The sequence below is a fragment of the Apostichopus japonicus genome, chromosome 13 (genome assembly GCF_037975245.1).
Source record: "Apostichopus japonicus isolate 1M-3 chromosome 13, ASM3797524v1, whole genome shotgun sequence".
NCBI lineage: Eukaryota > Metazoa > Echinodermata > Holothuroidea > Aspidochirotida > Stichopodidae > Apostichopus > Apostichopus japonicus.
Window position 1 is genome coordinate 11683054 of NC_092573.1, and position 13684 is coordinate 11696737.

General features: G+C 41.7%; 1 protein-coding gene across 1 annotated transcript in view; it reads left to right on the top strand.

Moving 5' to 3' along the window:
* LOC139979053 (uncharacterized) overlaps positions 1 to 13684 on the top strand; it is a 35587-nt gene that overhangs the window by 17498 nt on the left and 4405 nt on the right. Inside the window, exons 11-17 of the mRNA XM_071989696.1 lie at positions 1536 to 1700; positions 2025 to 2189; positions 2510 to 2688; positions 3589 to 3672; positions 3963 to 4177; positions 11914 to 12051; positions 13027 to 13120. Of these exons, the coding sequence (XP_071845797.1) occupies positions 1536 to 1700; positions 2025 to 2189; positions 2510 to 2688; positions 3589 to 3672; positions 3963 to 4177; positions 11914 to 12051; positions 13027 to 13120 (1040 nt within the window). The remainder of the gene's footprint in view (positions 1 to 1535; positions 1701 to 2024; positions 2190 to 2509; positions 2689 to 3588; positions 3673 to 3962; positions 4178 to 11913; positions 12052 to 13026; positions 13121 to 13684) is intronic.

The window sequence follows — 13684 nt, forward strand, 5'->3', positions numbered from 1 at the left end:
AAAACAAATAATAAATGGTTTCCATTCGTGCAATAGTGCAAATATTTCATTCGTTGAAAGATGTAATTTGTTCCATTCAACTCGGCTGCGCCTCGTTGAATGGAACATTCCATCTTTCAACTCATGAAATATTTGCACTATCGCACTCATAACCATTTATTATTTGTATACTATACTATGCTATGCTATACTATACTATACTATACTATCCTATACTATACTGTACTGTACTATATTGTACTATACTGTACTATACTGTACTATACTTGACACGCTATATGAATAACATTGACAGTGAAACTACAGGTACAATCCTACAGACCCCTGTCCTATCCTGTACTATACTATACTGTACTTTACTATTCTGTACTATACTGTACTATACTATACTACACTGTACTATACTGTACTGTACTATACTGTACTATACTTGACACGCTATATGAATAACAGTGACAGTGAAACTACAGGTACAATCCTACAGACCCCTGTCCTATCCTATACTATCCTGTACTATACTGTACTGTACTATATTGTACTATACTGTACTATACTTGACACGCTATATGAATAACAGTGACAGTGAAACTACAGGTACAATCCTACAGACCCCTGTCCTATCCTATACTATCCTGTACTATACTGTACTGTACTATATTGTACTATACTGTACTATACTGTACTGTACTGTACTATACTGTACTATACTTGACACGCTATATGAATAACATTGACAGTGAAACTACAGGTACAATCCTACAGACCCCTGTCCTATCCTGTACTATACTATACTGTACTGTACTATTCTGTACTATACTGTACTATACTACACTGTACTATACTGTACTGTACTATACTGTACTATACTGTACTATACTCTACTGTACTATACTCTACTATACTTGACACGCTATATGAATAACAGCGACAGTGAAACTACAGGTACAATCCTACAGTTGTGTATTGAGAGCCTTAGTATTTTCAAATTGTGTTGCTTGGTGACCCCAATTTTCTTTTCACCTTTTAATCTTGGTGATCCTCCACTGGAAATGTTGTGGTTTGGGATAGGGGTATAAATGGGAGAAAGTTTCCCCCTGGCCTCCCTTACTTTGAGAATTTTTTTTGTCATTAAGGGTGTTTAGTTGCAAGAAGGTATTATATTTTGTAAATTTTGAGGTAAATTGGTCGAAAACATGTTTTCACTTTTTTTTGTGCAAATACTGACAAGCCTAGGTGGCAAATCATGAGCAAATCGTTAAAAACCATCCGTAGCTTCTTTCGTCGTTCAATAATGAAAACATTCCATCAGGATGGGAGTTATAATTTCTTTCAGGAAAGCAGAAAAATATACAACAAATGTTTGGTGCCTAAAATTCTGATTCCAGAACGTCACATGGAACTTTAATCTGCGGGCAAGCAAATGTAACCAAGACAATTATGTCATTTAGGAAATCATTCTGTACAATTTTTTGTTCTTTTTTCTTTCCTATGTTTCAATGTAGTACAAACAGCTGTTTCTTTTTACTGTTTTCTAGTATCAGTTACGCAGCCTGATCGACAACATGTGATGATCAGTTTGATTTCCATCTGTGCAACGTCTGCAATAGTCGTCATGACGATCTGTTTCATGGTTTGGTGGTGTTTTTGCTGTGGTACACATATCAGACGTATACCAGACCACGATGAAGATAGCTACCATGGTGAGTCCATGTTTTGTTGGCTATGGAAAATGTTAATGTTGATTTCAGAGTAATTTCATTGCATGTATTTGTCCATTTTTAAATCTGGTTTGTTGTTGTTGTTGTTGATACATTCAGAACCCTGTTGAAGCATTTCTTTTACTATTGTGTTTTGGTTAATGACCTTGCATTGGATGGTTTAGAATCAAAGATAGAAATTTCTTCCAGTGTTTCATCATTTAGCTATATCTTATATCTCTATGTTATTTTCATGAACTTGTGGTTGATATAGGTCACAACTTGCTCAACAGTATCATAACACTGTTTCTTTATCTTTCTGTGTAGAGTGTCATCCAATCTTCTTGGAGAAGGAATTGTATGACCCCACAAAGGTCAAGTATGATGTCACTTCCCCCATTGGGACAGGACAGTATGGGAACGTCTACAAGGGAGAGGTCTTATTGAAAGACTGTAAAGATTGGACCATGGTGGCGGTCAAGGTAGCGAAAGGTAAGTATTCAAGTCTGTCCAAAGAGCACATGTATGGTAGTTGAATAGACTGTTGATAGACACTGTCAGTTATTATTACTGGGTAGTTAAAGATTGGACCATGGTGGTGGTTAAGATAGCTGAAGGTACATATTCAAGTGTGTCCAAAGAGCACATGTATGGTAGTTGATAGACAGTTGTTATGGCTGGGCGGCTAAAAGAGTGGACCACAGAAGCCATAAAGGTAGCTAGCTATAAAAGTATTTTGTATCTGCTGCAAGTTTCATCAAGTTCATATGCCATCATCTTTTCTCGATCGTTATGTCATTTTTCCTTTTCAGAACATGAAATTGGCTGGAAGGAAGATTTTTTGGATGAGATTAAGTTACTTCTCCAGCTGGGAGAACATCCAAATGTGGTCAAGATACACGGTTGTTGTAGCATGACTAATCCACCGCTACTCATTACAGAATTCATGAGATACGGAGATCTTCTCAGTTTCCTACATAGATGCAGAATTGTGAGTTAATTTTGAAAGATTCTCCTAGCTGTATGCATCCTTCTAACAGCAGCAAGAATTTCAAAAATTCTGTTTTTCTTGGTCGCTTAACAAAGCAACACCATGTCAGCTAGTTTTCCAACACTCGTCACCAAATTATTATTTTTTGAGTCAAACGTTTCATGCCACTAACATTTTTGGTCATATATCATAATAATAATCCTTTTATCTTTGTAACAATTAACTTCTTTTTAAACATACTGTGACAGAGTTTGATGAAACTTTTATATATGAAAGGTGACCTATATAAAATGATCAGCATTCTACCAAGGCTGTTGAACCATCATTACTTCCTTGCAGGGGTATCTGATGAGCGGAATTAGGGAGCTCAGGGGGTTGGAGCAGGGGGGGGGGATTTCTTCCACTTTGGGTCAAAAGCCATCTGTGGCAAGGCTGTTAAAATTATACCAGAGTTTATGATCAAACTTTCATGTTTGGTACAAGCCACTGTAACATTGGGTTCAAGCAAGGCTTTTGAACTATATACTGAAGGTTATAGTAAATAATACTATGTTTGGCATAATAATAATAATCAACAGTTATATTTACGACGCTTAAGCGACCACAAATGTTGGAGAAACCTTATGGATTACAACTTACACGTCGGGTGGCTTCCAATTTAAATTTGTAATCTTTTCAATTCAGAAAGTCATGAGCCACAGGAAAATTGGTTATCTTATCTCTAATAATTAATTAGACTGAGAGTAATTAGGGACAATGGGGGTGGGGTGTGGGATTGAAGAAGTGGGAAGAGAAATCGTTGTTGAAACATATACTACAGGAATTATCATAATTATCATATTTGGTATATATGTGATTGTAACATTCTTGTTCTTCTCTCTCTCTCTGTTGATCTTTCAGGCTGAGAGTTCAGACGATGACATTATTTACAGTGTCACCGAAGCAGATCTTATCTTTATAGCTCAACAGGTTGCTAGGGGGATGGTAAGTAGTTTCTTTTAATTCACACAGTTAAATCCACATCTTAATCGCCTTTGCAAAATTCGATCCAGATGAATTTTTTTTTTCTTTGTGAAGGATATAAGCGAAGTAAAAAAAAAGGAATTTTCTGTTTTAAAAAATGAATTTTTCTCCAGATGTGCTCATAAATTTATACCTAGCTGTGATAATCCTGGAACTACTGGAATTGGTTTGTGGTTAACTTTTACCTCAATTAAGATGTGGAATTTGTATATATATATATATATATCTATTTATGAATTATTTCTTGCCAGGACTTCCTGTCATCCAATAAATTTTACCACGGAGATCTGGCTGCTCGGAACGTCCTCATCGGCGAAGGATTGAAGGCAAAGATCAGTGACTTTGGCCTGGCAGATGATCTCTACGAAAAGGGTTATAAGAGGATGGCTCACGGACGGAAGCGTCCAATGAGGTGGGTCAGCATAGAGACCTTGAGAAGCGGCTTCTGCTCTGACAAATCAGATGTGTAAGTATACATAGTTTTCACCCATTTTGTTGTATTTCTGAATTTAATTCATGACCTGTGTATATAAGCATGATAGTGGGTATATAGAGATACTTTATATTGTACCGGTCAACTTTATTTGTGCAACGCAACATCTCTGTCCTAAAAAAGAATAATACAGTACAATTAAGATATCTTGTATTGAAGTTTGTTGTGTTAATGCGACAAAATATGTTTTTCTTCTTCAAACTACCAAATGTAATTGCTGTAGCAGGTGTACCCTAGCTAGCTCTTACTACTTTGCATGTTTCAAACTAGGAAAGAGGTTAAAGTTGTTACAAGTATATGGTCTGTCCCTAACTTATTAAAAACTTCTTTGGTACATTACTAGCAATCAGATGTAGAATATAGGATAATTGCATTAAAAAAATAAATAAACATCTTTTCTGTATGAAATTTGCGAGATGATTTTTGGCTCCGAAATATCGTAATCCCATCAACAAAGTTATAGTTTATTACACAGTTATAACATTTCCTTTAAAAATCAACTTGTGTAAAAGTAAGTTGGCCTGACGTTTCGATCCTAGCAGGATCTTCTTCAGAGGCTAAATGACAAGTTACAGTAACAGAGGGGACAAAAACACGCACAGAATACAGACAGGTTAATGAGCACGGTGAACACAATGGGATGGATGAAAGGGGATTATAAGTAGAAAGCAACAGGAGAAGAGGAGAGGAAGGAGATAAACTGTGGAGGGACAAAGAGAGGATTAAAGGCACAGGGTAAGGAATAAACTGGAGAGGGACAAAGACAGAAAGGTGTGAAGAAAAATGGAGGGGAAGAGAGCTGTGAGAAGAAGAGTGAAAGGGGGGGGGGAGGGAGAAAGGGGAGAAGGAGTAGGGAACAGAGGAAGTTAGTCATGTCCTTCCTGAATGTTCAGCCCATGAGGTTGAATGGTACGAAGGCGTTGCATCCAGAGCCTCTCTCTGCTGATTCGTACTAGGTCAGGACGGCTACCTAAGGATTCAATCCCCTGTAGGGACATGTCGTTAATGGTATGGTTGGGAAGGTTAAAATGTTCTCCAACTGGGGTCTCAGTCTTCATGGTGTTGACTGTGGATCTGTGACCATAGAATCGCTTCTTGAGGGTGGTTTTGGTTTCGCCAACATACTGGATGCCGCAAACTCTACAAGAGATCAGATAGATGACATTGGTGGTAGTGCAAGTGATGTGACCCTTAGTCTTGTGTGTGAGTTGCATGCTGTGGCTGGTGATGGAATTGGATTCAACAATGTGGTGGCTGCAGACGATGCATCTCGAAGTACGATCACATTTGAAGGTACCATGCTGAATGGGTGTGAGGTTAGAAGTAAGAGGTGGAACAGCAGCACGTACAAGAAGGTCTCGTAGGTTGCGTGGTCGTCTGTAGGCGATGATGGGTTTTTCAGGGACGGCTCGTTGGAGTCTATCTGAAGTGAGGAGAATGTTGTGGTTGTTAGAGGTGATTTTCTGAAGGGGAGGAAGATTTGGGTGGAAAGTAACAACCAGGGGCAGCTTGTTGTCGCAATCTCGTCCCTTTTTGTCCTTCACTGCCAAAGTAGATGATCTGGAAAGGGAGCGGACTCTCTGAATGGCTTCACGCACCCTTCTGGCACTATGGCCCCTGGCAATAAGGTGTTTTTCCAAAGCATCTGTATGGCGAATGAAAGAGGAATTGTTGGAGCAAATGCGACGAAGACGAAGTGCTTGACTGTAGGCAATTCCAGACTTGCAGTGACGGGGATGGCAGCTTGAAGAATGGAGATACTGGTGTGTGTCTGTGGGCTTGGTGTATAAGTCTGTAGAGAGAGAACCGTGTTCCTTGCGAACAGTCACATCGAGAAAGTTAACCTGTTGGTGAGAGTAATCAGAGGTGAATTTGATGGTGCTGTGGAAAGAATTGATGTGATGGATGAAGGTGAGCAGGCTATCCTCATCACTGGTCCAAATGAAGAAGATGTCATCAATGTAGCGCCACCAGATAAGGGGACGGCAGGGAGCCGTACTGAGCATGCGTTCTTCAAGGCTAGACATAAACAGACATGCAAAGGAAGGAGCCATCCTGGTTCCCATGGCAGTCCCGTGTCTTTGAAGGTAATGCTTGTCCATGAACGTGAAGTTGTTTTTGGTGAGAACCTGTTGCATGAGAGCTTTGATGTCAGAGATGGGTGGACAAGGGTGGACCTTCTTAGACAGGGCTGCACACGTGGCTGCGATACCTTCAGCATGAGGGATGTTAGTGTACAGAGAAGTGATGTCGAAAGTACCGATGATGGCTGTACTGGGGATTTGGTTTTTGATATCTTCAAGTTTCCTGAGGAAATCTGGAGTGTCATGGATATAAGAATTAATCTGAGGAACAAGAGGTTTGATGAAGTGGTCCACAAACAAGGATATCTTCTCGGTGGGGGACCCATTGCCCGAGATGATAGGCCTACCAGGGTTACCAGGCTTGTGAATTTTGGGCAGGAGATAAAACCTGGCTGCCTTACAGTCTGTGGGAGAAAGGAAAGAAACAGCCTTCTTAGAGATCTGGTTCCGCTGGTACATATCAGTGATGGTCTGTTTTATCTGCTGGGAGAAAATATCTGTGGGATCAGAATCAAGAAGAGTGTAAATATCACTGTTGGAGAGATGACGCATGGCTTCCTTGATGTAATCCTGTCGATCCTGGATGACAACTGCAGAACCTTTGTCGGCTGGCTTGATGATAATGTCACTGCGAGACATCAGTGAGGAGAGTGCTGTACGCTCATCTCTTGGAAGGTTGTCGTGTGTTCTGCGGAGAGGAGAGTTTGACTGGTTAGTCTCAGAGCTGACGACCTGTGTGTAGGCTTCTAAAACAGGGACTCTGTTCTTAGGAGGCATCCAAGAACTTTTCTTGCAGAAGGGTTCCCGTTCAGTTGGAGGATCATCTAGGAAAAACTCACGAACGCGAATTCTGCGAAAGAAATGAGTAAGATCTTGACTCAGTTCCGCTTGGTCAAATACTGGAGGAGTAGGACAGAAGTTGAGTCCTTTGGAGAGAAGCCTAAGGTCTGCACTGGTAAGAGTAGAAGAAGATAAGTTAACAACTGCAGTTGAGGATGGTGGTTCAGACTCAGGTGGAGTCTGGGGCCTTCTAAAACGGTTGCAAGCGGTACGTTTGCGTCTTTTCTGAAGGTCAGTCATTTTCTTATTTCTTCTTTCTGTGAGTTCAATGTTCTGCTGAGACAAACACAAGTTAATTTTGTTAGTGTACTGAGTCCATTCGTCATCGGTGCAGCATGACTGTAATTCAAGCTTCAGCCTCAGGATATCATCGTTGAGGCTATCTAAGGACAGTTGGCAGTGTTTGGTGAGGATGTTGATGAGACGGATGGAGGTGCTGTGTAAGACTCGGTTCCACTCTCTCTGGAGTCCTGGAGGGAGTGTCCCTAGTGCTGGTTGGTGTGTAACCTGTAGACCTGAGGGAATAATGCGGGAGAGAGAGTAGAACCTGTAGTTGGAAAGATGGAAAGAATAGCGCTGGGATTTCTGCATCAATTTTCTGAGCTTCTGAAACAAAAGAAAATGGTGAGACATGGTGAAAGCAGCGGGATGAGTAAATGATAAAAATGAAAAACTGAAACACAAGAATACAAATACAAATACAAAGTACAAAGTAGATAAGGAGGATCACCCGAAGGGATACAGTAACAGAGCAGCTGAAAATCAAAATAAAATGAAACTGTTAGCAAACTGCTTATCCACTAGAGAGCCTGTGTAATAGAATGTGTAAAAGTAAGTTGGCCTGACGTTTCGATCCTAGCAGGATCTTCTTCAGAGGCTAAATGACAAGTTACAGTAACAGAGGGGACAAAAACACGCACAGAATACAGACAGGTTAATGAGCACGGTGAACACAATGGGATGGATGAAAGGGGATTATAAGTAGAAAGCAACAGGAGAAGAGGAGAGGAAGGAGATAAACTGTGGAGGGACAAAGAGAGGATTAAAGGCACAGGGTAAGGAATAAACTGGAGAGGGACAAAGACAGAAAGGTGTGAAGAAAAATGGAGGGGAAGAGAGCTGTGAGAAGAAGAGTGAAAGGGGGGGGGGAGGGAGAAAGGGGAGAAGGAGTAGGGAACAGAGGAAGTTAGTCATGTCCTTCCTGAATGTTCAGCCCATGAGGTTGAATGGTACGAATGGTACGAATGGTACGAATGGTACGAATGGTACGAATGGTACGAATGGTACTTATAATCCCCTTTCATCCATCCCATTGTGTTCACCGTGCTCATTAACCTGTCTGTATTCTGTGCGTGTTTTTGTCCCCTCTGTTACTGTAACTTGTCATTTAGCCTCTGAAGAAGATCCTGCTAGGATCGAAACGTCAGGCCAACTTACTTTTACACATTCTATTACACAGGCTCTCTAGTGGATAAGCAGTTTGCTAACAGTTTCATTTTATTTTGATTTTCAGCTGCTCTGTTACTGTATCCCTTCGGGTGATCCTCCTTATCTACTTTGTACTTTGTATTTGTATTTGTATTCTTGTGTTTCAGTTTTTCATTTTTATCATTTACTCATCCCGCTGCTTTCACCATGTCTCACCATTTTCTTTTGTTTCAGAAGCTCAGAAAATTGATGCAGAAATCCCAGCGCTATTCTTTCCATCTTTCCAACTACAGGTTCTACTCTCTCTCCCGCATTATTCCCTCAGGTCTACAGGTTACACACCAACCAGCACTAGGGACACTCCCTCCAGGACTCCAGAGAGAGTGGAACCGAGTCTTACACAGCACCTCCATCCGTCTCATCAACATCCTCACCAAACACTGCCAACTGTCCTTAGATAGCCTCAACGATGATATCCTGAGGCTGAAGCTTGAATTACAGTCATGCTGCACCGATGACGAATGGACTCAGTACACTAACAAAATTAACTTGTGTTTGTCTCAGCAGAACATTGAACTCACAGAAAGAAGAAATAAGAAAATGACTGACCTTCAGAAAAGACGCAAACGTACCGCTTGCAACCGTTTTAGAAGGCCCCAGACTCCACCTGAGTCTGAACCACCATCCTCAACTGCAGTTGTTAACTTATCTTCTTCTACTCTTACCAGTGCAGACCTTAGGCTTCTCTCCAAAGGACTCAACTTCTGTCCTACTCCTCCAGTATTTGACCAAGCGGAACTGAGTCAAGATCTTACTCATTTCTTTCGCAGAATTCGCGTTCGTGAGTTTTTCCTAGATGATCCTCCAACTGAACGGGAACCCTTCTGCAAGAAAAGTTCTTGGATGCCTCCTAAGAACAGAGTCCCTGTTTTAGAAGCCTACACACAGGTCGTCAGCTCTGAGACTAACCAGTCAAACTCTCCTCTCCGCAGAACACACGACAACCTTCCAAGAGATGAGCGTACAGCACTCTCCTCACTGATGTCTCGCAGTGACATTATCATCAAGCCAGCCGACAAAGGTTCTGCAGTTGTCATCCAGGATCGACAGGATTACATCAAGGAAGCCATGCGTCATCTCTCCAACAGTGATATTTACACTCTTCTTGATTCTGATCCCACAGATATTTTCTCCCAGCAGATAAAACAGACCATCACTGATATGTACCAGCGGAACCAGATCTCTAAGAAGGCTGTTTCTTTCCTTTCTCCCACAGACTGTAAGGCAGCCAGGTTTTATCTCCTGCCCAAAATTCACAAGCCTGGTAACCCTGGTAGGCCTATCATCTCGGGCAATGGGTCCCCCACCGAGAAGATATCCTTGTTTGTGGACCACTTCATCAAACCTCTTGTTCCTCAGATTAATTCTTATATCCATGACACTCCAGATTTCCTCAGGAAACTTGAAGATATCAAAAACCAAATCCCCAGTACAGCCATCATCGGTACTTTCGACATCACTTCTCTGTACACTAACATCCCTCATGCTGAAGGTATCGCAGCCACGTGTGCAGCCCTGTCTAAGAAGGTCCACCCTTGTCCACCCATCTCTGACATCAAAGCTCTCATGCAACAGGTTCTCACCAAAAACAACTTCACGTTCATGGACAAGCATTACCTTCAAAGACACGGGACTGCCATGGGAACCAGGATGGCTCCTTCCTTTGCATGTCTGTTTATGTCTAGCCTTGAAGAACGCATGCTCAGTACGGCTCCCTGCCGTCCCCTTATCTGGTGGCGCTACATTGATGACATCTTCTTCATTTGGACCAGTGATGAGGATAGCCTGCTCACCTTCATCCATCACATCAATTCTTTCCACAGCACCATCAAATTCACCTCTGATTACTCTCACCAACAGGTTAACTTTCTCGATGTGACTGTTCGCAAGGAACACGGTTCTCTCTCTACAGACTTATACACCAAGCCCACAGACACACACCAGTATCTCCATTCTTCAAGCTGCCATCCCCGTCACTGCAAGTCTGGAATTGCCTACAGTCAAGCACTTCGTCTTCGTCGCATTTGCTCCAACAATTCCTCTTTCATTCGCCATACAGATGCTTTGGAAAAACACCTTATTGCCAGGGGCCATAGTGCCAGAAGGGTGCGTGAAGCCATTCAGAGAGTCCGCTCCCTTTCCAGATCATCTACTTTGGCAGTGAAGGACAAAAAGGGACGAGATTGCGACAACAAGCTGCCCCTGGTTGTTACTTTCCACCCAAATCTTCCTCCCCTTCAGAAAATCACCTCTAACAACCACAACATTCTCCTCACTTCAGATAGACTCCAACGAGCCGTCCCTGAAAAACCCATCATCGCCTACAGACGACCACGCAACCTACGAGACCTTCTTGTACGTGCTGCTGTTCCACCTCTTACTTCTAACCTCACACCCATTCAGCATGGTACCTTCAAATGTGATCGTACTTCGAGATGCATCGTCTGCAGCCACCACATTGTTGAATCCAATTCCATCACCAGCCACAGCATGCAACTCACACACAAGACTAAGGGTCACATCACTTGCACTACCACCAATGTCATCTATCTGATCTCTTGTAGAGTTTGCGGCATCCAGTATGTTGGCGAAACCAAAACCACCCTCAAGAAGCGATTCTATGGTCACAGATCCACAGTCAACACCATGAAGACTGAGACCCCAGTTGGAGAACATTTTAACCTTCCCAACCATACCATTAACGACATGTCCCTACAGGGGATTGAATCCTTAGGTAGCCGTCCTGACCTAGTACGAATCAGCAGAGAGAGGCTCTGGATGCAACGCCTTCGTACCATTCAACCTCATGGGCTGAACATTCAGGAAGGACATGACTAACTTCCTCTGTTCCCTACTCCTTCTCCCCTTTCTCCCTCCCCCCCCCCTTTCACTCTTCTTCTCACAGCTCTCTTCCCCTCCATTTTTCTTCACACCTTTCTGTCTTTGTCCCTCTCCAGTTTATTCCTTACCCTGTGCCTTTAATCCTCTCTTTGTCCCTCCACAGTTTATCTCCTTCCTCTCCTCTTCTCCTGTTGCTTTCTACTTATAATCCCCTTTCATCCATCCCATTGTGTTCACCGTGCTCATTAACCTGTCTGTATTCTGTGCGTGTTTTTGTCCCCTCTGTTACTGTAACTTGTCATTTAGCCTCTGAAGAAGATCCTGCTAGGATCGAAACGTCAGGCCAACTTACTTTTACACATTCTATTACACAGGCTCTCTAGTGGATAAGCAGTTTGCTAACAGTTTCATTTTATTTTAAAAATCAACTTGTTTTTCTTCCTTTCATTTGTACAGGTGGTCTTTTGGTATATTACTCTATGAGATCTTCACCCTCGGTGCCACCCCTTATCATGATATACCCATCCATGAGATTGCAACAACTCTTCAAGACGGCTACAGGCTTCCAAAGCCCGATTCATGTCCTCAGGAAATGTGAGAACGTCTTTCATGTTTTGATTTGTCCGCTTCATAGTTTAGTTAAGTATTTTCCCCAATTGGGTTAGGAAGTCCCACAGAAGCTACTTTGAACCTCCATGAGCACTGGCTTATATCAAGCCTTATTACCTCTTCTGTGTGTGTGTGTGCAGAGAATTTATGAGGCAGGTGTGTTACCGTGGCAACCATCTTTACAACTGGGGGCACTGCCACTTAACGTATTGCCGTCCCATGGACCAGCGTGTCCGTCGACATCTGACCACTTGATGGTCCAGGTTTGCTGATCCATACAACTTAAAACAGTCATTGAAATTTCATACATTAAAGATATGTAAATTATAATGTCATGATCGTTGGACAAATGTATAGAACCTCACGTGTGAATATGTTTTTGGTTGCAGTTTTTCTGAAGATGTCAGGAAAAGATATGCAATTTTTTCAAGCACACTGTGTTCAAATACACATAGGGTCAGTTTGAAGCTGCAGCAAGCAATCACTGTGTTATGTAGTAGGGAGTATTTAATGGCCATCATTTATGGGTTTTGATGGGGTTTGCTAATTGTGCATGTTTTTAGTGGAAGCTAATACATATCATGTTTGCATCTCATTAATAGATTAAGTCAATTGCTGACACTGATGTGAAGCTTTTGCAAACTTTCTTCTTAAGTCATACCCAAATAAAAAATTATAAAACGCTGCATTAACAATCCTGATGCCATATGCTTTAAACGGTCCCTTTATTTTCTTCATGCAGAGTTCAACAATGCGTACTTGACATAGCCATACCTCTTTTTGGTTCTGCTTCACTTTATATAGATATTTCTAATATCCTATTTAATTTCGATGTTTGGCAAACCTAGTCGTAACTCTGTAACAAGAATTCTTTCTTTCTTTCCTTGCAAAGTTTGTCTGAAATATCGATCATACTTATTGACATAACAATTACCTTTTTGCTTTGTTTTCCTGCTTCAGTTACAACACTATGAGACAGTGTTGGAATGAGAACCCAACAGGGAGACCTAGCTTTAGTCAGCTGGAGGAGGTATTGGATTGTCTCCAACAAGATGTAAGTAGTCCATTAAATCACTCTTTGGAAAGTCTTGTTAAAGGCATTGAAGACTCGCCCCAAACAGCGTGCAGCCATTTTTAAAAGTTAACTTTCCGTTGCTTGCAAATGAAGTTTTTCTCTTGTCGCTAAAAAATGCAGACAGTAATGAAACGTGATACCTTGTTATCTTTAGCTGGACCTGAGATGTCCATCGCTGTATTGTTTGTACACTGTGCTGTGGGTATTGACCGTAGCTGTTATGTACTGACTGTACACTAGTGTCTAATTACCGACGGTAGCAAGCTGTGTGTATTTTCTGGGATTGATGGTGGTGTCTGACACTTCTGTTACACCTCATTCGAAACTAGGTCAGATTACCGGCATTAGACGTTGCTTTTTGCGCGAGTCTTCACACCCTTTAACACCCTGTGTTATTAAATGTTGAAGCTGTTTCATATACAGTTTTGTGGTGTAACAATTGATACTGTTCTATGGGAATGGGGCGGGGGGGCATGTTGTAGCCTACTTTTTGAAATTTGTGATAAACTGTCGCTGAAGATAGTCACAAACATTTGGGGCATA